Source organism: Nicotiana sylvestris, chromosome 6, assembly GCF_000393655.2.
Source record: "Nicotiana sylvestris chromosome 6, ASM39365v2, whole genome shotgun sequence".
Lineage (NCBI taxonomy): Eukaryota > Viridiplantae > Streptophyta > Magnoliopsida > Solanales > Solanaceae > Nicotiana > Nicotiana sylvestris.
Window position 1 is genome coordinate 97,434,151 of NC_091062.1, and position 26,419 is coordinate 97,460,569.

The 26,419-nt window shown below is 41.2% G+C and overlaps 1 protein-coding gene across 1 annotated transcript; it reads right to left on the bottom strand.

The window, feature by feature from the left end:
• Window positions 1-16,714: 16,714 nt before the first annotated feature.
• LOC138870992 (uncharacterized) lies at window positions 16,715-26,009 on the bottom strand. The gene is made up of 7 exons (XM_070148837.1): window positions 25,461-26,009; window positions 24,789-24,955; window positions 24,526-24,698; window positions 20,213-20,368; window positions 19,806-19,998; window positions 17,220-17,310; window positions 16,715-16,729 (listed from the first exon to the last, which is right to left on the bottom strand). Exons 1-7 carry the CDS (start codon window positions 26,007-26,009, stop codon window positions 16,715-16,717), a joined length of 1,344 nt encoding a protein of 447 aa, XP_070004938.1.
• Window positions 26,010-26,419: the final 410 nt, after the last annotated feature.

A 26,419-nucleotide genomic window follows, 5' to 3' on the forward strand; every position in this document is an offset into this window, starting at 1 on the left:
TAAGGCATTATACCTCGTGTCTCCTTCAATGACATGGAATTTGGCATTTTGGGTCGTGCTGGCCACGGTGACTGGGAGGATGATTTCTCCTTTCGTGATTTCACTTGCCATGTTGAATCCATTGAGGACCCGAGTGGCGGGTACGATTTGGTCGAGCAGTCCGAGCTGCTCTATCACCCTCGACCTGATAATGTTGGCTGAGCTACCTGGATCCACGAGTACACATTTTATTTGAATAGAATTTACAAGGAAAGAGATTACTAGTGCGTCATGTGAGGTTGAGACAAGGCCTCAGTGTCCTTTTCGCTGAATGTGAGGGCGTCCTCGGGAATATATCCCCGGGTTCGCTTTTCTCTGGTGATGGATATTTTTGTCCTTCTCATTACGAGTTCTTGTGGGGCATCGACGCCTCCTATGATCATGTGGATGACATGTTGTGGCTCGTTCGCCTCGTTCTTCTTGGCTGCCTCTCTTTCCTAGAATTGATTTTTGGCTCGATCGCTAAGGATTCCTGGAGATGCCCTTTGCTAATTAGTCGGACTACCTGTTCTCGAAGTTGGTGGCAATCCTCGGTCTTGTGGCCATGTGTGTTGTGAAACTCTCACACTAAGTTGTGATTCCTTTGTAAGGGATCCCATTGTATAGGACTGGGCCACTTGGCGTCTCTGATTTTACTGATGGCGCACACGATGTCTGATACATTGACATTGAAGTTGTATTTCGATAAATGAGTATCACCCATTGGCCATGCGTTCCTATCGAATCTGTCTCTGTTGATGAGTCCTCGAGGATCCTATCCTCGATCCATTTTCCGATCGTTGTGAGGTAGGTTGCGCCTCGGGGCATTCCTCCTATCTTCGATATACGACCGATATCTTTCTTTGTTTGGTTTCGGTTCCTTTGCCAGGAGCCTGCTTGGGTATACTGAGCCCGAGGGGGCTCCCAACTGATCATCCTCGGCCTTGATTTTTGACTGGTACTGGTTGTGGACATCCGACTAGGTCACAGATGAATACTCGATCAAATTCTGTTTCAACTATTTTGAAGCCACCGAGCTTCATTCGTTAAGACCTTGAGTTAAAGCCTGCACTGCCCAGTTGTCGGAGACTGGAAGAAGCTCCATCTGTTCCATTTGAAAGCAAGACACAAATTCCCACAGCATCTCGTTCTCCTTTTGCTTAATTTTGAAAATGTCGGACTTCCAAGTCGCTACTTTGATGGCACCGGCATGTGCCTTTACAAAGGAGTCTGCTAGCATGGCGAATGAATCTATGGAGTTTGGAGCCAAGTTGTGATACCACATCATGGCCCCCTTCGAGAGTGTTTTCCCGAACGTTTTCAGCAATACGGACTCGATCTCATCGTTTTTTATATCGTTGCCTTTTACCGCGCAAGTGTAGGCAGTAACGTGTTCATTGGGGTCTGAGGTCCCTTTGTACTTTGGGAGTTCTAGCATTCTGAACTTCTTTGGAATGGGTTTCAGGGCAGCTTCTTCGGGGAACGGCCTTTGTATGAACTTTTTCGAATCTACACCCTTCAGGACCGGGGGTACGCCCAGAATCTGGTCGACCCAGGAGTTGTAGGTCTCGACCTTCTTATCGTTGGCTACTATCATTTTCTTGCCGGATTCGATTCTTTTGGTGAGGTCTTCGAGCATTTTCATGTTGGCATGGTCGGCTATCGATCTGTTATTGCTCGATCTCTTAGGTATCTATTCGGCTGGGGGAGCAGTCCCTGGTGCTACCGTGCTGGGAGTCTTCGGGTGGCTTTCAGCTGAGCGATAGCAAACTGTTGTGCCTGCAACATTTCAAAAATAACATGAAGGCTAACTTCCTATTCTTCCTGAGCTGAGGTTTTTTGGGCTTCCTGTTGGTTGCCATGTCGTATGCTCCTGTCAGTGTGTAAGGTTTCGTCGACCTGCTATGCGTCTTGCGAACCCGCATTTGCTGGAATCAGTCCAGGCGCGTTGTCGGGGTTCTATGGTGGCGCGTCGATAATTGGAACAACCACACCATTTTCTCTATGGTCTTCAAGGTTGTCATTATCAACTCTGTTCATTGAGCTAGACATTTTGACCTGAAATCGAAAATCTTGGACAAGAAAAAGTGTGAAAGATTACTTGCGTTGTGTGACGAAACCATTAAGAAAATAATCACTATTATTTTTAGCCCCACAGTGGGTGCCAACTGTTTATCGTGAAAATTGTAATAACAATTAAATTTATTGATGGGACTCTAAAAATACGTGATCTATTTTTATGCTAGTTGTTAAAGCAGTTGATGCTAGATATGTGAAGATAAAAGATAAAGTGCGAGCTAAAATGAAATTGTAATCGAACTGAGGGGTTAGCTATTCCGGCCTCGGACTGACCAATGAAGGGCCTCGAGGTCGATTCCTGAACTTGTCACGAGCCCAGTTCGCCCTTCGTGAACTGTCGTGATGGCACCTAGTCTCTATGACTAGTTAAGCCTAACAAATGCGGAACATAAACGAAACTTGCGGAAGAAATAATCAAAAGCCAAAATAACCGAATGAAAACTATATTTAAAATGCCGCTCGGCCTTTACAACACAACTTCTCAGAATTTAATACACTATCCCAAAACCCGGAAACTCACGGAACCACAAGCCTTTGGATATCTAACAATGTCTAACTCCAGAATATCTAACAAGGAAAGGAAATACAGAAGGGCAAATGTTTAAAAGCTAGAATAGAAAGGGACTCCTCGGTCTGTAGATGCGGCAGATGTACCTCGAAGTCTCTCGAGCAGTCACCTCACCTCACGGGTGGTAGGACTGAGTAGAGGTACCTGGATCTGCACATGGAAAACATACGCAGAAAGGGCATGAGTACATCACAGCGGTACTCAATAAGTGCCAAGCCTAACCTCAGTCGTGTAGTGACGAGGAAGGTCAGGGCCTTACCGAGGTTAAATAAAAATATAAAGTTTGACAGTATAGAACAGAGCAGTATAATAAATACAACAGTAAATGTAACACGAATGAAAAGACAACAACAACTACTATAGAGGCAAAGTAAACACAGAGGGAAAATACGGCTCAGCACAAAGAAAGCAACCGGGGATCTCCCAGTATACCGTCCTGTAGTCCCAAATATAAATATCCAGTGGATCTCCAGGGATACTATCCCGTCCAACTCATAATGCGAGGGGATCTCCTGAAATACCGATCCGTAGTCCCAAAGGTAAATACTCAGTACATGGGGAATCTACCGGGTGAAGTCCCGTAGTTCCAATGTAAATGTGCAGGGGAATCTCCCGGAATATCGTTCCGTATTCCCAAAGTAAAAACACGCAGCAACAACGCAAGGAAATACTCAAATAAGCTCAATTTCGTACGAAGTAAAACAGGTAATTGTAGCCTAACATGCTTCACGTAATGCAATTAAGGCAGTTTAAGCAAATAAGCAATTAAGTCAACTAAACATGCTTTTTCTAAGCTAACACCAAGCTAAATTTGCAACTAGTATAAAATAGGAAAAATGAGCACAATTGAAATAACTTAAAGAAACCGGATTTTCAACAATCAGCTCAAGTACACACTCGTCAACTCACGTACAAGGCATTACAATTATCAAATATACCAAATCCTAAGGGGAAGGTCCCCCACACAAGGTTATACAAGCTACTTACCTCGAACCAGCTTAATTCAATCCTAAACCACGCTTTTGCCACGAGTACTAGACTCCAAATGGCCCAAATCTATTTAATTCAATTTCATAATGTAAATAACACTTCAAGTAACTGATTCTATAATTAAATTCTAAGCTAATACGCAAAATTAGGTAAAATGACCAAAACACCCCTCGGGCCTACATCTCGAAATTGGGTAAAATTTACATTTCTAGAATCCTCTCACTCTCACGAGTCTAACCATATCAAAATTATCCCAATCCAATGTCAAATCCCCAACCAAACCTCAAATTCTTGGTCTAAGAACTTTCCCCCAATTTTCATACAAATTCCGAAATTAAATGATGAATTCATGTTTAGATTAATGGGTTACAAGCAAAAAGGAGTTAAGAGTCATTACCCAATCGATATCTCTGAAAATCCCTCAAAACCTCGCCCAAATTCGAGCTCCCAAGCTTTAGTTTTCACAAAAATGGCTAAACCCACGACTTTGACATTTTATATTCTTCCCAGACGCATTCTTCTTCGCAAACGCGAGACTACTATCGCGAACGCGATGCACAAAAAATCTACTGGCCAGCTTCCTCTTTCGCGAGCGCGTGGTCCACTCGCGAACGCGTAGCTCACACTGGCAGACCCTACGCGAACGCGAAGACCAACTGGTCTACACCTTCCAGAACACGGGACATCATCGCGAACGTGAAGCATGATTCAGCTGCTTCACCCAGATGGTCTGCGCGAACGCGAGACCCTCTCGCGAATGCAATGAATGTTTCCTTTGCAACACAACAACAGAAAATCTGCAATCTTTCCAAGTCCAAAAATGGTCCGTTGAGCATCCGAAACACACCCGATGCCCCCGGGACCTCAACCAAACCTACTAACATATCCCATAACTTCATTCAAACTTGCTCCAACCTTCAGAACGCTCAAAACAACATCAAAACACCTATTTTTCATCGGATTCAAGCCTAAGAATTCCAAAAACTCTAAAAACACACTTTCGATCAAAAAGTCTATCGGACCTCGTCCGAATGACTTGAAATTTTGCGCACATGTCACATTCAACACTACGGAGCTACTCCAACTTCCGGAATTCCATTCCGACCCTCGGATAAAAATCTCACTATCGAACCAGAAACTTCAAAAATTCAACTTTCGACATTTCTAGCCTAAATTAGCTACGGACCTCCAAAATACAATCCGAACACACCCCTAACCCGAAATCACCCAACGGAGCTAACAGAACCATCAGATTTCCATTCTGAGGCTGTTTTCACAGTGTTCCGACTACAGCCAACTTTCCAACACTTAAGCTCTCATTTAGGGAATAAGTGTCCCAAAACTCTCTGAAACTCTAAACCGAACATTCCGGCAAATCAAAATAGAAGAAATAAACTCAGGAGTTAATAGGGGATCAGGGTATTAATTCTTAAGACGAACGGCTGGGTCGTCACATCCTCCTACACTTAAACATTCGTTCGTCCTCGAACGATCATAGAGACATACTTGAAGTAGTGAAAAGATGAGGGTGATGGCTGCGCATATCCTTCTTGGTCTCCCAGGTCACCTCCTTGACCGGCTGACCCCGCCACTGAACCTTTACTGAAGCAATGTTCTCTGACCTCAGCTTCCTAACCTGCCTGTCTAATATTGCCACTGGCTCCTCAACATAGGATAGATCCTTGTCCAACTGGACTGAACTGAAATCCAACACGTGCGACGGATCACCGTGATACCTCTAGAGCATCAAAACATGAAATACCGGATGAACTCCTGCCAAGCTGGGAGGTAAGGAAAGCTCATAAGCAACCTCCCCAACATTCCTCTATATCTCAAAAGGGCTAATAAACCTTTACACTCAACTTCCCTTTCTTCCCAAATCTCATCACGCCCTTCATAGGCAAAACCCGAAGCAGAACCAGATCTCCAACCATATAGGAAACATCACGAACCTTTCGATCCGCGTAACTCTTCTATCTGGACTGGGCTGTACGGAGTCTATCCTGAATCACCTACTTTCTCCAAAACATCCTGAACTAAGTCTGTGACCAATAGTCTAGCCTCACCGAGCTCAAACCAACCCACCGGGGACCTACACTGCGTACCATATAAAGCCTCATACGGTGCCATCTGAATGCTAGACTGATAACTATTGTTTTAGGCAAACTCCGCCAATGGCAAGAACTGATCCCAAGACCCTCCAAACTCAATCACACACGCACAGAGCATATCCTCAAGAATCTAAATAGTGCGCTCGGATTGTCCATCTATCTAAGGGTGAAATGTTGTACTCAACTCCACCCGAGTACCCAACTCATGCTGAACGGCCCTCCAAAACTGCGATGTGAACTGAGTACCTCTATCTGAAATGATGGACACTAGAATACCATGCAGACGAACAATCTCCCGAATATAAATCTCTGCCAACCGCTCCAAAGAATAAGTAGTACATACAGGAATGAAATGAGCGGACTTGGTTAGCCGATCCACAATCACCCAAATAGCGTCGAACTTCCTCAGAGTCCGTGGGAGCCCAACTACAAAGTCCATGATGATCCGCTCCCACTTCCACTCTGGAATCTCTATCTGCTGAAGCAACCCACCTGGCCTCTGGTGCTCATACTTTACCTGCTGATAGTTGAGGCACAAAGCTACAAATCCAACTATATCTTTCTTCATCCGCCTCCACCAGTAGTGCTTGTATTGGGAAAATCGAGTTTATATATTGAAGTGATTGGAAGATGACGTGTCATGACACGAATGCTAGTTAAAGAGTGATGATTGCAAAGTGGCACGAGTTGCAATAGATACAAGCAGAAGGTACAAGTAGAGGCACGAGCAGCTATTCAAAAGACTCAACACTCGTACCTATTTATACTCAAAAATCAAGGAGAATGAATCTGACAGCATAAGAGAGTACAAATACAATATTTAATAAGCAGTAAATACTAAAAACATTATAGAATATGTATTATATTACAATGATTATGTAACACAACATTTAATGCCTTTAATTGTCTATAATGGCCTGATTATAACAAAGGCAAAATGTATATTTTTAAGATAGCTATAAAAAGGAGAGAATGGATCATTTGTAAGGACACGAAAGATCATCTGAATATACTGGTTTACTTTGTTTTCTTCTGTTTATCTTATTGTAAGAAAAATCACTTGCCTTTATTCAGTTTTGATTATCAGTAACCCGTGTTCGTCTAAATTAAAGCTTTGACTGAAATTCCACTTTTTGGTTAAACAAATTGGTTCCGTTATCGGGAATCTGATAATCTACTCTTTCTTAGAGTAACCTTTTTTGTTGCATCAACTATGTCGAACATCAACGACAACACCCAAGGAAACCAAGGAAACCAACAACTCCTGGAGAATCCACAGGATGATCACATCCCAATCCCTTCTCCACAAAGCTCCCCTCGACGATCTCGAGTAGGCACTCCCGATGGATCTCATGCAAATGGAAATGCTCAATTCGAAAATGATGAAGCTATCAATGAAGCTTTGCAAAACCTAATCGCTCAACACGCCAATAAAGCTCTTGAGGCCTTTGTCAGCCAATTACCCGTTGCACCACCAATACCCACTCCAACTAATAACACTTTAGAGAACCCTCGTTCTGGGCTTGCTAATTCAGGTAGTGGTGGAATCCCCAACGAGTCACGAGAAGGAGGACCAGGTAACTTAGTCAATTCTGATTTACAAAATTAGTACTAACATTGCAGAAACAACTCAAGGAGCAAAGTGACCGCATAAAGCAAATACCTGGAGTACCGCCCGTAATCAAAGGGATAGATATGGATAAATATTCAAAACAACCTTGGAAGCCAAGTGCTGCTCCCCTTCCAATTCCAAAGAAATTCAAAATGCCCGATATTCCAAAATACGATGGAACACTGATCCACGAGACCACATGACTGCATTCACAACATGCGTAAAAGGCAACGACTTGACCAAACAAGAAATTGAATTAGTATTGGTCAAAAAATTCGGTGAAACACTCACTAAGGGAGCATTAACATGGTATTCTCTTTTACCTAAAAATTCCATAAATTCTTTTGCTGAGCTTGCAGATTCATTTATCAAAGCACACTCGGGAGCTCAAAAATTCGAAAAAAGAATGGAAGATATTTTCAAAATCAAGCAATGGGACTCAGAATTGCTTAGAGAGTTCGTGGATAGGTTCTAGCGTGAAAGAATGACGTTACCGCGCGTACCTGACAATTGGGCAGCTATAGCCTTCACTAGTAATTTGAATGAAAAAATCTCTAAAGCCACGAGGCGACTCAAGGAAAGTCTTCATGAATTCCCAGCAACAACGTGGAATGACGTTTACAACAGGTACAACACGAAGCTAAGGATAAAAGAGGATATTATGTAACGATCTCAAAAAGAAGAAAAGGTGAGTTAGAGACGGGCGGAAACCAAAAAAAGGTTCGGTAAAAATAGGTACGAACCATATATGGGTCCCGTAGGAAATGATTCACGATCAAAACAGGACAATCCAAGGTATGATCATAGGTCGAGGAATAGAGCGTTTGGCTCGTCATCAAAATTTGGGAAAGATTGGAACGTGCGAGAGTCATGGGATGATGATAGAAATTTGAAAGCAAGGTTTGGCGGTTATAATTTTAATGTGAGCATTTCCGAGCTCGTAGCTGTTTTAAGAAGCATGGGTGATAAGGTACGGTGGCCAAAAGAAATGAGATCGAATCCAAACAGGCACAACCCTGATCACTGGTGCGAATTTCACAACAATCACGGGCATAAAATGGCAGACTGTAGGTTGCTGTAAGGTGAAGTTGATCATCTATTAAAGCAAGGGTATCTCACTGAATTATTCAGTAAGAGAGGTAAACAAGCATATATGAAGAATAGGCAGGAGCCCCCAAAACCACCTTCTCCCAAAAGGACCATTATTGTGATAAGTGGAGGTGAAGCCATCAATGGTGTGACATACACAGTAGCCAATAAAGTTTCCAAAGTCACAATTACCCACAGGAAGCAGGTGCGACATGTCTTAGAGGAAGAAAGCATTATGTTTGATGATGCAGATGCAGATGGCGTATTATCCCCACATAACGATGCTCTGGTAATATCTCTACTTGTATATGATACTAATGTGAAACGAGTTTTGATTGATATAGGTAGTTCTGTGAACATTATTTTGCTAAGAGTACTACGTGAGATGCAAGTCGAAGATAAATTAATACCAAAGGTGCATACTTTGTCTGGATTTGACAATTCTAGCATAGTGACGAAAGGGGAGGTAATACTTACAATATTCGCAGAAGAAGTTATCAAGGATACAAAGTTTCAAGTGGTAGATATGGAGATGGCTTACAATATGATCCTTGGGAGACCATGGATCCACGAGATGGATGCCGTTCCGTCAACCTTGCACCAAGTTATTGAATTTCCATCACCATGGGGAATATGTTAAATCCGTGGGGATCAACATACATCCAGGAGCATCAACTCTGTAGCAGATTCAAGTACGGGAAACGAAGAAAAATAGCAATTACAGAATCCAATTGAGGGTACCACAACACAAACCTCAACTGAACAAGGACGGACAGACGTGGACTCAAGGCTAAATGCCATTCAAGAACCAGAGGAAAATGAAAATATCAAAATAGCGATTGAAGAACTGGAAGCTGTAATATTATTTGCACAATGGCCTGAAAGGAAAATCTACGTAGGGGCCAATCTAAGCCAAGACGTGAAAGGTAAGTTGATTGAATTTTTAAAAACTAACGTGGATTGTTTTGCTTGGTCCCACTCTGATATGACAGGAATACCACCGGAGGTAATGACTCACAAATTAAATAAAGACCCATCGTATCCCCCTGTCACACAAAAGAAGAGAAAGCAATGAACTTTCAAAAATCAGGTAATTCAAGATGAGGTTCAAAAATTACTAAAGATTGGGTCTATCCGTGAGGTAAAGTATCCTAATTGGTTAGCCAATACTGTTGTGGTACTGAAGAAGAATGGTAAGTGGCGAGTTTGTGCAGATTACACAGACCTTAACAAAGCTTGTCCTAAATATTCTTTTCCATTACCACATATAGATCAACTAATTGATGCTACTGCAAGACATGAATTGTTAAGCTTTTTAGATGCGTATTTAGGATACAATCAGATCAAAATGGATCCAATAGATGAAGAAAAAACTTCATTTATAACAAACAGGAGGACTTACTATTATAAAGTAATGCCTTTTGGTCTCAAAAATGTTGGTGCAACATATCAAAGACTAGTGACCAAAATGTTCCAAGAACATTTGGGAAGAACAATGGAGGTCTACATAGATGACATGCTGGTTAAAACTCAACATTCAGGGGATCATATATCGCATTTGTCTGATACGTTTCAGATCTTGCAAGAATTTAATATGAAATTAAATCCGGAGAAATGTGCATTCAGAGTTGCATCAGGTAAGTTTTTGGGTTTTCTTGTTTCTAACCGTGGTATTGAAGTGAATCCCGCACAGATTAAGGCCATTGAAGAAATTCCTGACATGCTTACAAGTAAAAAAGAAGTGCAGAGGTTGACAGGAAGAATTGTTGCCTCGGGGAGATTCATTTATAAATCATCATAAAAGTGATTTAAGTTCTTTTCAACTATTAAAAAGCAAGATCAGTTTGAATGGACTGAGGAATGTCAGCAGGACCTCAAAAATTTGAAGACATACCTATCAAATCTGCCATTACTCGCAAAACCAAAAGCTGGGGAAAGATTGTTTATCTACCTCAGTGTCTCAGAAGTAGAGGTAAGTGCTGTTTTAGTCCGTGAAGACCAAGTAAACAGTCTCTGATCTATTATGTCAGCAAATCTTTATTAGATACGGAGATGCGGTATCCTCAGTTAGAAAAGCTAGCACTTGCATTAATTATGGCATCTAGAAAATTAAGGCCTTATTTTCAATGTCATCCTATCGCTGTAGTAACTGCTTATCCATTATGCAATATATTACATAAGCATGAGTTGTCAGGTAGGTTAGCCAAATGGGCTATAGAATTAAGTGAATATGACATCGCATACCAGCCTAGAACCGTGATAATATCTCAAGTGTTAGCAGCTTTTGTGGTTGATTTTAGCCAAGGAATGCAATTGGAAGCAGAAAAAGAATTACAAGTGTTCAATGGATCTAATCCAGGAATTTGGACCTTATTTACTGATGGTTCATCTAATGTGAAAGGTGCAGTCTTGGGAATTGTTTTGGTACCACCTATGGGTGAAACCATTCGACAAGCCATTAAATGTCATTCTATAACTAACAATGAGGTAGAGTATGAAGCTGTGATTGCAGGTTTAGAACTAGCACGAGAACTCGGAATTAATCAAATTGTGATCAAAAGCGATTCGCAACTCATAGTTAATCAAATGTTGGGGACTTATACGGCTAGGGAAGCACGGATGCAACAATACTTAGAGAAGGTACGAGATCTGATCAGACAATTCCAAACCTGGAAAGTTATGCAAATATCAAGAGATGAAAATGTCGAGGCAGACACCCTAGCCAATCTCGCATCTGCAACAGACATGGCAAGCAATGAAAATGCTTCCATAATTCATCTGTTTCATTCAGTGCTCGATCCAGACAAAAATGAGGTAAATTTCAATAACTTAACCTGGGATTGGAGGAACGAGATTGTTGCTTTTTTGCAGTATGGAACCGTCCCTGAAGACAAGAAAAAAGCTCACGCGCTTCGGAAAAAGGCTACTCAATATTTTTTAAAGCAAGGCAATCTTTATCGAAAATTGTTCGGTGGTCCCTTATCAAGGTGCCTTGGGCCTTCACAGACGGAATATGTAATGAGAAAAATACACGAGGGGCATTGTGGAAATCACACCAGAGGAAGATCACTGGTAAGAACCATGATTAGGGCAGGTTATTACTGGCCTAAAATGGAAGAAGAAGCGGAACATTTTGTGGCTAAATGTGATAAGTGCCAAAGATACGATAATAACATGCATAGACTTGTGGAGTTGTTACATCCGGTCATTGCACCATGGACATTTATGAAATGGGGGATGGATATCGTGGGTCCACTACCACAAGCAAAAGGACAGGTAAAATTCTTGCTTGTACTTACTGACTATTTTACTAAATGGGTGGAAGTAGGAGCATTCAAACAGGTGCGAGAAAAAGAAGTTAGAGATTTCATTTGGCGAAATATCATATGTCGATTCAGTGTGCCAAAGGAAATCGTATGTGATAATGGCCCTCAATTTATAGGCGCACAAATTATAGAGTTTTTTCAAAGTTGGCAGATTAAAAGGATTACATCCACACCTTATCATCCGGTAGGTAATGGACAAGCTGAGTCAACAAACAAAGTCATTATCAATAATTTAAAGAAGCGTTTGGAGGAATCCAAAGGTAATTGGACAGAATTGTTACCTAGTGTTTTATGGGCATACCGCATAACAACAAAAACAAGTACGGGAGAAACACCATTTTCATTGGTTTATGGAGCTGAAGCTTTAATTCCAGTTGAGATAAGAGAGCCAAACACAAGGTTTATACAAGCGTCAAAAGAGTCCAATGGCGAAGAAATGCGCATAAATCTTGATCTACTTGAAGGAAAAAGAGAAGCTGCATTAATAAGAATGGCAACACAAAAGCAGGTCATAGAACGCTACTACAATCAAAAAGCACGCCTAAGATTCTTCAAGATTGGGGACTTCGTGCTCAAAAAGGTTTTTCAATCTACGAAGGCAGCCAATGCGGGAAAATTGAGTCCAACCTGGGAAGGACCCTACAGGATTCATGGTATTGCAGGAAAAGGAGCATACGAGCTGGAAACGATAGATGGCAAGATACTACCTTCGCACTGGAATGCCGTTCACCTGAAGAGATACTATTTCTAATGAATACCCCCGGTCAGGTATCCATATTTTAAAGTTTTATTTTTGAATTTTTAAAATTTTACTAACGATTTTTGATGATAGGCAAAAAACTAGCCCGTACTAAATGATGAATCACGATCTGTAAGGAACGTGGAATAAATTAAAATTCTCGATCTAGGGTTACAACTATTCTGATAGAAATTCAGACGGGTTAAATAGTCTTCATCTATAAACGCACCTCCGAGTCACGTGTGTTTTTCCTTTTCAGGAAAAAGGACCAAATGAGAGGAACAATCAAGTGCTCGAGACTTCATACTTCAATGCTCAAACACTTAGGGGACTATATAGTATATGTGTATAAAGAAGGCAAATAAGATTGAGAAATAGTCAAAGTTCAAGCCTAAGAAGTTTACTCATTGAGTGAGAGCAAATTCACGAGCTAAAGCCAAAGAAGAACCTTATCATAGTTAGGGTAAAGGCAATGTACTGAAATGGGTTATAAGTAAAAACCTTGTATTCATTTTCTTTTTTGAAATCTGTTATAAGGAAAACATTTGCGAGAAAGTTGTAGAAGTAATTCAAATACATGTAAAGTGTTATTTAAAACTTGACAAAGTTCAAATAAAAACTTGTAGAAGTTATTCCAAAAAAACATGTGTATTCCTATTTCTTTTATCGTATATTAACACCATTATGAAGTTGAGACGTCTTCTTCATTAAGTGTCGAATATAAAAGGGCCCTCTTTTATAAAATTCATGATTAATTCAAGTATTCATGAAGTTAACAAAAACATTTTTGAAGAATAAAAATGCAAGTTATTCAGTAAGTCCTTAAAAATAAAGGCAAGAATAAACAAAACAGAAGTTCAAACAACAACGGGAACTTCTTAATATTAAAGAGTTTAGACTAAGTATGAACTTAATCATAAACCAAAAGTTGTTTATACAAAGTGCCCCATAAAAGGACTGGGGACTTAACGTTTTCAACAAACCCTTAAAAAGATCAAGGGTCACAATCACATACCACCAAAAAGAAAATAAAACAAAGGAATTCAAATAACATAAATTTTTCACTGAGAAGATGAAGGGACTGAAGTAGGGTCATCAGCAGCAGCGGGCTCAGCCACGGGAGAAGAAAAATCTTGATTCTGCTGAGTCTTCTCAATAGTCTCTTTGATCTTGGCTAACTCAGATTCCAAGTTAAAATTCTCCTAGCTAACTTCAACGAGGGTATCATGGCGAGAATTTAAAAATGCCCAACTCACTTCAATGACAGTTTTATCTTCAAGGATCTCGTAATCTCTATCTCAGTCAGCATTTTCATTTCTTAACTTTTCATTTTCAGCCAAGGCAGATTCATAAGAACTTTGAAGAGAAGCGTGGGAACTCTCTAAAGAGCAAACCTTATTAGAAGATACCAGGAGTTCTTCTTGAGTTTGAGTCAAATTCTGCATGAGTTCACCAACATATGCTTCTTTTTCACTCAAGAGAGCTCTCAACTCTCTAATTTCTTCACTTGCCTTGGACAATTGCTCGGAAAAAGAGGTTTCCTGACGAACCTTTTCCATACTTGCTTGATTTGAAGAAGCTTTTTCAACTGCCAACTCTGAAGTCAAAGCCCGTACCTGCTGCTCTAAGGTACTTTTACTTTCTTCTAAAGTTTCCATGTCGATCTGAAGACTTTCACACCGTTCCTTCCAATTATCCACCTCCACTTGGTAGTCACGCACTAATTGCTCTGAGAGGGTAACCCTTTTCATCATCTTTGTGCCAATTAGATTGACCTAGGAAAAAGAGAGGGGAAAAATGAGAATCCTGAAGATAGAAAAATGACAAAGTAAAGATTGAAAAAGGAATACCTTTAAAGAAGCATGCACTATATCATTCATCAAGGTCACAGAACTATGGCTATCAAGCTTAGCTCTCTCAACTGGACCAATCAAAGGCTTTACCACACGTCAGCTTGACCTGATTTCCTTAAAAGGTTACACTCAGTGAGGACTTCAATGGTAACTCGCCTCATAGCATCACTCCTACTTGAAGAACCAACCTCTGTGTAAGGAGCAGTTGAAGGAGGAGTAGTCGAGAAAGGAACTATGGAAGCTGTCATAATAGCCTGGGAAGGAACGGTAATATCCACGACCGACAAAGGAGGAATCACAGGAACGAGAGTAGAAAAAGAAGCAAGAGGTGCTTCATCAGAAATCGGACCTAAAGTTTCACCATCAAACCCGTGGTTAAAAAGTTGCTCAACTGAATCATGAGCAGCAACTGGGACTTCATCATCAGGAATTATCACCGGGGCTTCAATAAACTCGGTAAGAGGAACAGAACAAGGGGGGGATGCTTTATCATCAGAAATGATTCACCTACGAGCTCGTGGCCTTTTTACCAAGGAACCCCCATCTTCCTCTTCTTCAGAATCTTGGTCACTAGCAACTTTCCTTTTCGATTAAGAACCCAAGATTATCTCTTGGGCTCTTTCCAAAGAAATACGAGAAGCCACGACCGCCTCGACACTAATCCCTCGAACAACAAATCCTGATAAAAATAAGGATTAAAATAAGTTTTGGGAAAAACAATAAAGAGTTAAATAAAAAAAACTCTTACCATGAGTTTTCACTTTCCAACCAAATCGTTGGGAAAGATGCTTCCAAGATCTACCCTCCATTGGGGCTGTATTCAGTAACCTTCCTACCCAACCACGGAAATTGGGAATTTCTTCAACAATTCCCATGGTTGCTACCAGGAAAAAGGAAAATGAGAATAAAGATCATCAAAATTGAAGAAAAAGGTACGAGAAAGTTATTAAAAAAGAAAACACACGTGCAAAATTCCACTTCTCGGGGAAGGGGACATTTTCATCACCCACTAAACCAACGGTGGAGGAAGCAACAAACCTGGCGTACCAGCCACGGTCTCTGTCATCCTCTGGACTAACCAGAACCCTTTTGCTCCTAGCTACTAAAGTAAAAATGCCTTGGCGGAAAAGTCTGGGAGAGTAAAGGTGAATTAAATGAGCAAAAGTGAAAGGCACACCAGCCATGTTTATCAAATGCCTCAAACAGGCAACAACCCTCCACACTATAGGTCCAATTTGACTTAAGCAAACATTGAAAAAACGACAGAATTCGAGAATAACATGATCAATAGCAGGTTTGAATCCTAATGTGAAAGGGTATGTATAAACAAAGGAAAATCCAATTAAATAAGAGGTGATTCTTTGATTCGCATTGGGAATTATGATAGGGAAGTCATGACTCCAATGACAGTCTTTACGAACTAAAGAAATCAGACCCTCTGTGATCTGAGTTGGATAGATATCGACACGATCTAAAGAGGATACTTGATTCCTAAGGGACTCCCTATCATTGTAGAAAGATAGTTCCGCAGAAACTATTTCTTCTACTGTAGGTTCAGGAACAGGATCAACGGGTTCCTTACCCCTAGAAGAAGATCTTTGTGAGAAAGAACCTCTGATTCTAAAGGAAGGACTGGAACTAGATGATGGAAGAGAAGAACCACGTACAGAAGAAGACCCTAAATTACGAAGTCTACCTCCTCTTCTACTCCTGCTAGGGGCAAGACGAAAGTTATCAACTATGGGGACTCTTCTAGGGTTAGAGTTTGGTGAAGACATGATAGTACAAGGAAGAAGCAAATAAAAATTCAAGAATTGAATATTCAGAGAACTTTATGTGATAAGGATAAAGACGAAAACTATGTTTATACTTGGAAGCAACCGTCAAAGGAAAAGGTGTAATGATGGAAATGTCATAATGAGAACTGTCGCTTCGTGATTAGTGAAGCCGTAGAAAAGCCCTAAAAAGTGTTGTAAAGTTGCAGAGCCAATAAAAGGGTGTCACGTGTGATAAACATTAAATGGAAGTGACAAATGAAGTGTCGATTTTACCGTAGCATTAATAGCGGCAACATTCCCGCTTTAATAAAATCCACTTCCCAAATATTCAATTGATGGGTAAATGATAAGTGGGGGGACTATCTGTATTGGGAAAATCGAGTTTACATATTGAAGTGATTGAAAGATGACGTGTCATGACACGAATGCTGGTCAAAGAGTGATGATTGGCAAAGAGGCACGAGTTGCAATAGATACGAGCAGAAGGTACAAGTAGAGGCACGAGCAGCTATTCAAAAGACTCAATGCTCGTACCTATTTATACTCAAAAATCAAGGAGAATGAATCTGATAACATAAGAGAGTACAAATACAGTATTTAATAAGTAGTAAATACTAAAAACGTTATAGAATCTATATTAAATTACAATGATTATGTAACGTAGCATTTAATGCCTTTAATTGTCTATAATGGCCTGATTATAACAAAGGCAAAACGTATATCTTTAAGATAGCTATAAAAAGGAGAGAATGGATCATTTGTAAGGACACAAAAGATCATCTGAATATACTGGTTTACTTTATTTTCTTCTGTCTATCTTATTGTTAGCAAAATCACTTTCCTTTATTTAGTTTTGATTATCAGTAACTCGTGTTCTTCTAAATTAAAGCTTTAACTGAAATTCCACTTTATGGTTAAACAGTGCTGCCTCAAATCTTGATACATCTTCACGGCACCCGAATGGATGGAATACCGCGAACTATGGGCCTCCTCTAGAATCAACTCTTGAAGCCCATCAATATTGGATACACAAATACGACCCTGCATCCTCAATACCCCATCATCACCAATTGTCACATCTCTGGGATCACCGTGCTGAACCTTGTCTTTGAGGAAAAGCAAATGAGGGTCATCATACTGCTGCTCCCTGATACGATCAAATAAGGAAGATCGAGAAACCGCACAAGCTAGAACCCTACTGGGCTCCGAAAGATCCAATCTCACAAACTGGCTGGCTAAGGCCTGAACATCCATCACCATAGGCCTCTCCGATGTTAGTAAATAAGCCAAACTCCCCAAACTCTCTGCTCGGTGACTCAAAGCATCGGCTACCATATTGGCCTTGCCCGGGTGATACAAAATAGTGATGTCATAGTCCTTTAGCAACTCTAACCACCTCCTGTGGCTCAAATTTAGATCCTTTTGCTTGAACAACTGCTGCAAGCTCCGATGGTCAGTATAAATCTCACAGGGAACCCCGTATAAATAATGGCGCCAAATCTTCAGGGCGTGAACAATGGCAGCTAACTCAAGGTCGTGAACAATGTAATTCTTCTCCTGTATCTTCAACTGTCTGGATGTGTAGGCAATCACCCTACCGTCATGCATCAGCACCGCTCCGAGGCTAATCCTCGACGCATCACAATAGACCGTATAAGACCCTGAACCTATAGGCAATATCAAAACTGGGGATGTAGTCAAAGTTGTCTTGAGCTTCTGAAAGCTCACCTCACACTCCTCTGTCCACTGGAATGGAGCACCCTTCTGGGTCAACCTGGTCATAGGGGCTGCAATCGATGAAAACCCGTCCATGAAACGACGGTAGTAGCCCGCCAAGCCAAGATAACTGCGGATCTCGGTAGCTGAGGATGGTCTGGGCCAACTCTGCACGACCTCTATCTTTTTCGGATCCTCCTGAATAACCTCACTCGATACCATGTGGCCTAAGAATGCCACTGAATCCAACCAAAACTTACATTTTGAGAACTTAGCATATAACTTCTTCTCTCTTAGAGTCTGAAGCACAGTCCTCAGGGGCTGCTCATGATCTTCCCGACTCCGGGAATACACCACAATATCATCAATAAAGACAATGAAGAATGAGTCAAGATACTGTATCAAATTCATAAAGGCTGCTGGGGAATTGGTCATCCCAAATGACATAACAAGGATCTCGTAATGACCATACCGAGTCTTGAAAGCAGTCTTCGGGATATCCGGCTCCCGAATCTTCAACTGATGGTAACCTGTGCACAAATCAATCTTAGAAAACACCCGTGCGCCCTGAAGCTGGTCAAACAAATCATCAATACGAGGCAAAGGATAACGGTTCTTCACTGTAACCTTGTTCAACTGGCGATAATCAATACATATATGCATAGAACCATCATTTTTCTTCAACAGGAGCACCCCAAGGTGATACACTAGGCCGAATAAAACCCTTATCAAACAATTCCTGTAACTGATCCTTCAACTCCTTCAACTCAGGAGGAGACATACGATACGAAGGAATAGAAATGGGCTGAGTGCCTGGCAATAGATCAATGCCAAAATCAATATCTCTATCAGGCAGCATGCCCAAAAAGTCAGCTAGAAACACATCGGGAAAATCCCGTACTACTGGGACTGAATCAACTAAAGGGGTATCAATACTGACATCTCTCACATAAGCTAAATATGAATCACACCCCTTCTCAACCATATGTTGAGCTTTAAGAAAAGAAATAACTCTACTGGGAGTGTGATTTAGAGTACCCCTCCACTCAACACGTGGTACACCTGGCATAGCCAGCGTCACAATTTTGGCGTGACAATCAAGAATAGCATAATGGGGCGACAACCAGTCCATGCCCAAGATAATGTCAAAATCTACCATGCTGAGCAATAATAGATCGACTCTGGTCTCAAAACCACTAAGAGCAACCAAACACGACCGATAAACACGATCCGCAATAAGAGAAGCTACTACAGGAGTAGAAACATAAACAGGGGAACTCAAAGAATCCCTAGGTACACCCAAATGCAGAGAAAAATAAGAAGACACATAAGAGTAAGTGGAGCCTAGATCGAATAGAACCGATGCATCTCTGTGACAAACCAGTATAATACCTGTGATGACAGAATTGGAGGCAACAACCTCGGTACAGGCAGGAAGGGCATAGTATCTGGCCTGGCCTCCCCCTCTAGGGCGACCTTTACTTCCCCGACCTCCACCTCTAGCTGGCTGAGTAGGTGGGGCAGCAACTGGAGCTGTAACCGTAGCTTGAGAACTCTGCGGGGCACGTTGTGGATGAGAAGTCTGTGGAGGTGCACCCCTCCCAAGTCTGGGGCAATCCCTCACCATATGGCATGTTTCACCATACTCAAAATAAGCTCTGGAGGATGTGGTGGCTATGACTAGCTCGGGCTAGGTCTGCTGGATTGACCTCTAAAAGCGCCCCGCGTAGGAGGCACACTAGATACTGGTGGTACATAATAAGGCTCTGAGGTCTAGGAGGAGCTGGAATACCACTGGCTGCTGGAAGAGCTAAATGAATAGGGTGACTCATTTAACCCCTACCATGACGACCTGTAGCTGAGGCATGGGCACCAGAGTAATGGCCCGACTCTCGAGACCTCTTGGCCTCCCTCTCCTCTCTCTACCTAGAATGCATACCCTTAATCCTCCTACCAATGCTCACCATCTGCTGATAAGAAATATCCATCTCCAATTCACGATCCATGCTAGACCTGATGCTGGGAATAAGACCCTCAAGAAACCAGCGAACCCTCTCACGGACAGTAGAAACCAAGGCTGGTGCATGGCTAGCCAAACTAGTGTAATGGACAACATACTCTGAAACAGTCATAGCACCATGGCACAAATACTGCATGCTATCCGTCCCTGAGGCTCTGAGGGACAAACTCTCTCAGGAAGAGATCTGAAAACTGGGCCCAAGCCAGTGAAGCAACCTCGTCCGGACTGTCTAACTCATAGGTGCACCGCCACTCATAGGCGGCTCCTCGAAGCTGGAAGGCAGTGGAAAAAACCCCACTCAATCCTGATATACCCATAGTGCGAAGGATACAATGACACTCCTCCAGAAATCCCAAGGCATCATCTGATGCTAACCCACTGAACATAGGAGGGTCATACTTCTTGAACCTCTCAAGTCTTCGCTGCTCATCCTCTGAAGCCGCTGCCTTGTCCTCAAGCTGAACTGGCACTGCAAGCGGTACAGGAACAACCTCCGGGACCTGATCAACATGCACTCGCTGCTCAGGAGTGGGGGCGGCGGGAGTCTGTGCTCCTCCCCCGGCTTGAGATGTGGCTGCAGCAAGGGGAAGCAACCCTGCCTGAGCCAAAGTGTTGTACATGCTCATGAACTGTGCTAGAGTCTCCTACAGTGCTGGAGTAGTAGCAGTAGGCGTATCAGGTGCCTGGACTCCGGCTGGAACAACTGGTGGTACCTCGGCGGTAGCTCGCGCAAGTCCTCTGGCTGCAACACGTGTGCGTCCTCGGCCTTTACCCCGGCTTGGCCTCTAACGGCTGCAGTAGGGGGAGCGGGTGCCTGATCATCTCGGGTAGCACGTGTCCTCACCATCTATGAGAGAATAGAAGACAGAAGTTTTGAATTGTGATGCCAAAATATCGCACGACAAGGAAATCAAATGAAGTGGAAATTTTCCTAACAGTTACATAGCCTCTCGTAGATAAGTACAAACGTCTCCATACCGATCAGTGAGACTCTAATAAACCGGCTTGTGATCCATGACTCCTATGAACGTCCTCTGATACCAACTTGTCACGACCCCAGTTCGCCCTCCGTGAACTGTCGTGACGATACCTAGTCTCTACGACTACGTAAGCCTAACAAATGTAGAACATAAATGAAACTTGAGAAAGAAAAAATCAAAAGCCAAAATAACCGAATGAAAACAATATTTAAAATGCCACTCGGAATATGCAACACAACTACTCAGAATCTAATACACTATCCCAAAACACGGAAACTCACGGAACCACAAGCCTTTGGATATCTAACAATGTCTAACTCCAGAATATCTAATAAGCAAAGGAAATACAGGAGGGCAAATTTTTAAAAGCTAGAATAGAAAGGGACTCCTTGATCTGCGGACGTGGCAGATGTACCTCGAAGTCTCTTGAGCAGTCGCCTCGCCTCACCGGTGGTAGGACTGAGTGGAGGTACCTGGATATGCACATGGAAAACATGCGCAAAAAGTGCATGAGTACACCACAGCTGTACTTAGTAAGTGCCAAGCCTAACCTCGGTCGGGTAGTGACGAGGAAGGTCAGGTCCCTACTGAGGTTAAATAAAAATATAAAGTACAATACATAACAGAGCAGTATAATAAGTACAACAGTAAATGTAACACGAATGAAAAGACAACAACAACTACTACAGAGGCAAAGTAAACATAGAGGGAAAATATGGCTCAGCACAAAGAAAGCAACTTTGGATCTCCCAGGATACCGTCCTGTAGTCCCAAATATAAATATCCAGCGGATCTCCCAGGATACCGTCCCATAGTCCACCTCATAATGCGAGGGGATCTCCCGGAATACCGATCCGTAGTTCTAAAGGTAAATACTCAGTACTGGGGGAATCTATCGGGTGCAGTCCCGTACTTCCAATGTAAATGTACAGGGGGGTCTCTCGGAATATCGTTTCGTAGTTCCAAAGTAAAAACACGCAACAACAACGCAAGGAAATACTCAAATAAGCTCAATTTCGTACGAAGTAAAACAGGTAATTCTAGCCTAACATGCTTCACGTAATGCAATTAAGGCAGTTTAAGCAAATAAGCAATTAAGTCAACTAAACATGCTTTTTCTAAGCTAACAACATGCTAAATTTGCAAGTAGTATAAAAAAGGAAAAATGAGCACAATTGAAATAACTTAAAGAAACCGGATTTTCAACAATTAGCTCAAGTACACACTCTTCACCTCACGTACAAGGTATTTTAAATATCAAATATACCAAATCCTAAGGGGAAGGTCCCCACACAAGGTTAGGCAAGCCACTTACCTCGAACCAGCTTAATTCAACCTGGAACCACACTCTTGCCACGGGTACTCAACTCAAAATGGCCGAAATCTATTCAATTAAATTTCATAATGTAAATAACACTTCAAGTAACTGATTCTACAATTAAATTCTAAGCTAATACGCGAAATTAGGTAAAATGACCAAAACGTCCCTCAGGCCCACTTCTAGGAATTGGGTAAAATTTACATTTCCAGAATCCTCACACTCTCACGAGTCTAACCAAATCAAAATTATTCCAATTCAATGTCAGATCCCCAATAAAAACTCAAATTCTTGGTCTAAGAACTTTTCCCCAATTTTCATACAAATTCTAAAATTAAATGATGAATTCATGTTTAGATTAATGGGTTACATGCAAAAAGGAGTTAAGAATCGTTACCCAATCGATATCTCTAAAAATCCATCAAAACCTCACTCAAATCCGAGCTCCCAAGCTTTAATTTTCACAAAATGGGTAAACCCTCGACTTTGAAATTTTATATTCTGCCCAGACGCGTTCTTCTTCGTGAACGCGATGCACAAAAAATCTACTGGCCAACATCCTCTTTCGCGAACGCGAGGTCCACTCGCGAACGCGTAGCTCACACCGGCAGATCCTACGTGAAAGCGAGGACCATGTCGTGAACGCGAAGACCAACGGGTCCATACCTTCACGAACGCGGGACATCATCGCGAACGCGAAGCATGATTCAGCTGCTTCACCCAGATGCTCTACGCGAATGCGAGACCCTCTCACAAATGCGATGAATGTTTCCTCTGCAACACAACAACAGAAAATCGACAATCTTTCCAAGTCAAAAAATGGTCCGTTGAGCATCTGAAACAGACCCGAGGCCCCCGGGACCTCAACCAAACCTACCAACATATCCCATAACTTTATTCAAACTTTCTCCAACCTTCGGAACGCTCCAAAAAACATCAAAACACCTATTTTTCAACGGATTCAAGCCTAAGAATTCCAAAAACTCTAAAAACACGCTTTCGATCAAAAAGTCTATCAAACCTCATCCGAATGACCTGAAATTTTGCACACACGTCACATTCAACACTACAGAGCTACTCCAACTTCCGGTATTCCATTCCAACCCTCGTATCAAAATCTCACTATCGAACCGGAAACTTCAAAATTCAACTTTCGGCATTTCAAGCCTAAATTAGCTACGGACCTCCAAAACACAATCCGAACACGCCCCTAAGCCCGAAATCACCCAACAGAGCTAACAGAACTATCAGATTTCCATTTCGAGGATGTCTTCACACTATTCTGACTATGGCCAACTTTCCAACACTTAAGCTCTCATTTAGAGACTAAGTTTCCCAAAACTCTCCAAAACTCAAAACCGAACATCTCGAAAATTCAGAATAGCAGAAATAAACTCGGGGAAAGCAGTTAATAGGCAATCGGGGCGTTAATTCTTATGATGACCAGCCTGGTCATCACAGGACTCGAGCTTGAGCTATCAGGCATAATCGGGATAGGGCTAACAGTTAGGATATAATTAAAGGAAGCTCTTTATGGTCAATAACAAACAATAAATGAAGAACACGTATGAAAGTAGTAAGAAATAGCAATAATGTCGAGAGAATATATTAGAGAGAAACGAAAGAGTTCTTGTATATTTCGTGTAGAATAGTTGGAGCAACAGAGTTTACAAAGTGCCAAGGATCCCCCTTATATAGGAGGGGAAATCCTAACATAGTACAAGATACATTAATGATAAAGAAAGCGGGATGGGACAACTGGCTAGCTTCATGATGCACGCGCAGACTAGCTTTTAGACTAGCCTAATAGACTCAACCGGCCTCGGCTGCATTTTTCGAAAACTCCCCATGCCCGTTGGGGTCTCGACCAACATTATCCTCAAGCCGGGTGTCGATAGATCTCGAGGGGGGTATTCGGCCCGTGGTCTCGAACCTCCGAGGTGACCTCCCGGAATGACTTATTAATGAGAAATTGGTTCCCCCGATTTCACCATACACATGAGTCGATAGAAAAAATAAGTTCATCAGGAAACTCTTCCTTTATATCACAAAACTTAAGAGGAGGGTTTTCTGATCTAGACAAATGGTCATCTACTTGATTTTCCATTCCTTTTTTGTCCTTTATCTCAAGGTCAAATTCTTAGAGAAGTAAAATCTATCTTAACAATCTAGGTCGAGCAACTTTCTTTTCTAAGAGGTATTTTTAGAGCTGCATGATCTGTAAAAACAGTGACCTTGGTTCCTATCGAATAGGAACAACACTTATCAAATGCAAACACTACTGTTAGTAACTCTTTCTCTATTGTGGCATATTTAATTGAGTCTCACTCAATGTCCTACTAGCATAGTAAATGGGATAAAAAATCTTATCCTTTCTCTGGCCTAAAACAGCTCCGACTGTCATATCACTAGCATCACACATGACTTCAAAAGGTTGGTTCCAGTCAGGGGACACATCTACTAGGGCAGTTGATAACTTTTCCTTAAGGGTCTCAAATGCTCTAAAACAATCATCAGAAAAGTCAAGCTTAGTATCTTTCATCAAATGGTTAGTCATCGATTTTGAAATCTTTTAAAAATCTTTTATGAACCGTCTATAAAAACCTGCATAACCTAAAAAACTTCTAATGCATTTAATGGTTGTAGGAGGGGGTAATCCTACTATTAGATCAATTTTAGCCTTATAAACTTCTATCCCTTTAGCAATGATTTTATGTACTAACACAATTCCATCAGTAACCATAAAATGACGTTTTTCCTAATTATGAATCCAGTTTGTCTCTTCACATCTCTTAAGAACTAAAGTCAAGTGGTAAAGACAATCCTCAAATGTTTTGCCAAAAAGTGTAAAATTATCCATAAAAAACTCAAGAAATTTTTCATTCAGGTCAGAAAAAATTGCTGACATGCAATGCTGAAATGTAGCAGGTCCGTTGCATAAACCAAATGGCATTCTCCGATAAAAATATGTTCCATGAGGATATGTGAAAGTTGTCTTATCCTAATCTTCGAGTGCGATTGGTATATGGTTATAACCTGAATAGCTATCAAGAAAATAGTAAAATCCATATCATGCGATTCTTTCCAACATTTGATCAATAAACAGTAAAGGAAAAATGATCTTTTCTTGTGGCATCATTAAGACATCTATAATCAATACAAACTCTCCATCTTGTGGCAGTCCTGGAAGGTACGTGTTCATTAGATTCATTTTTTACAACTGTCATACCTTCTTTCTTAGGTACTACTTGAACCGGACTTACCCCTGGGCTGTCTGAAATAGGATAAATGATACCCGTCGCCAGAAGCTTTACAATCTCCTTTTTACCACTTTCTGCATTTGCTAGATTCAGTCTTCTTTGGGGCTGGACTATTGGCTTGTAGCAATCCTCCATAAGGATCCTATGTGTACAAACAACTATACTAATTGCTTTGATACCTTCTATAGTCCATCCTAAGGTCCCTTTATGTGCTTTCAACTCTTCAATCAATCTTTTTAAAGAAGATGAAATAATCACTAGAAATAATTCTTGCTCAAGATAAACATATTTCAAATGGGAGTGGAGAACTTTGAGTTTAATTTTTGGTTGATCTACTTCTGGTTGCATTTCTTCTTCCTCGGAATATTTTTCCAGTATTTCAGTTTCTCTTCTGATGGTGGGATCATCATCATGTGTGGTGCCTGATTTGGCCAAACATCTTTCCATTGAGTCTGAAATTAAGTGATCATCTTTGAATTCATTTGTAAGATTACTAATTATGTCAATTGAAAAATATGAAGATGATGTCTCATCTCTTGAAAATCTTATCATCTTTTGCATATAAAAAATTACTCTTTCTTTATAAACTCTTAAGATTAGTTGCCCTTGATGGACATCTATGATTTCTCTTCCTGTAGCAAGAAATGGTCAACCCAAAGTTATTGGTTCATCGGGACACTCCTTCATTTCAAGTACTATAAAATCTACAGGAAAAATAAATTTATCTACTCTCACAAGTACATTTTCAATTATCCCCGTAAGTTTCTTAGTACTTTGATCTGCAAACTGAAGAGAAACACCCATGTCTTTCATTTCTCCAAGATCCAATCTTCAATAGATAGAAAATGGCATCAAATTTATTGAAGCTCCAGAATCACAAAGTGCTTTTTCAAAATATACACTCCCTAAAGTACATAGAATAGTAAAACTACCTGGATCTCCAAGTTTTGGTAGTAACCTAT

What these genes read in the sequence shown, in the direction of transcription:
- LOC138870992 (XM_070148837.1), bottom strand. Translation starts at nt 26,009, where the DNA reads ATGATAAGATTTTCAAGAGATGAGACATCATCTTCATATTTTTCAATT. An exon ending in TATGCAGGTTTTTATAGACG is followed by an intron (nt 24,699 to 24,788) that starts GTTCATAAAAGA and finishes TGATTGTTTTAG; the next exon opens with AGCATTTGAGACCCTTAAGG. An exon ending in CTATGCTAGTAGGACATTGA is followed by an intron (nt 20,369 to 24,525) that starts GTGAGACTCAAT and finishes TACCGCTTGCAG; the next exon opens with TGCCAGTTCAGCTTGAGGAC.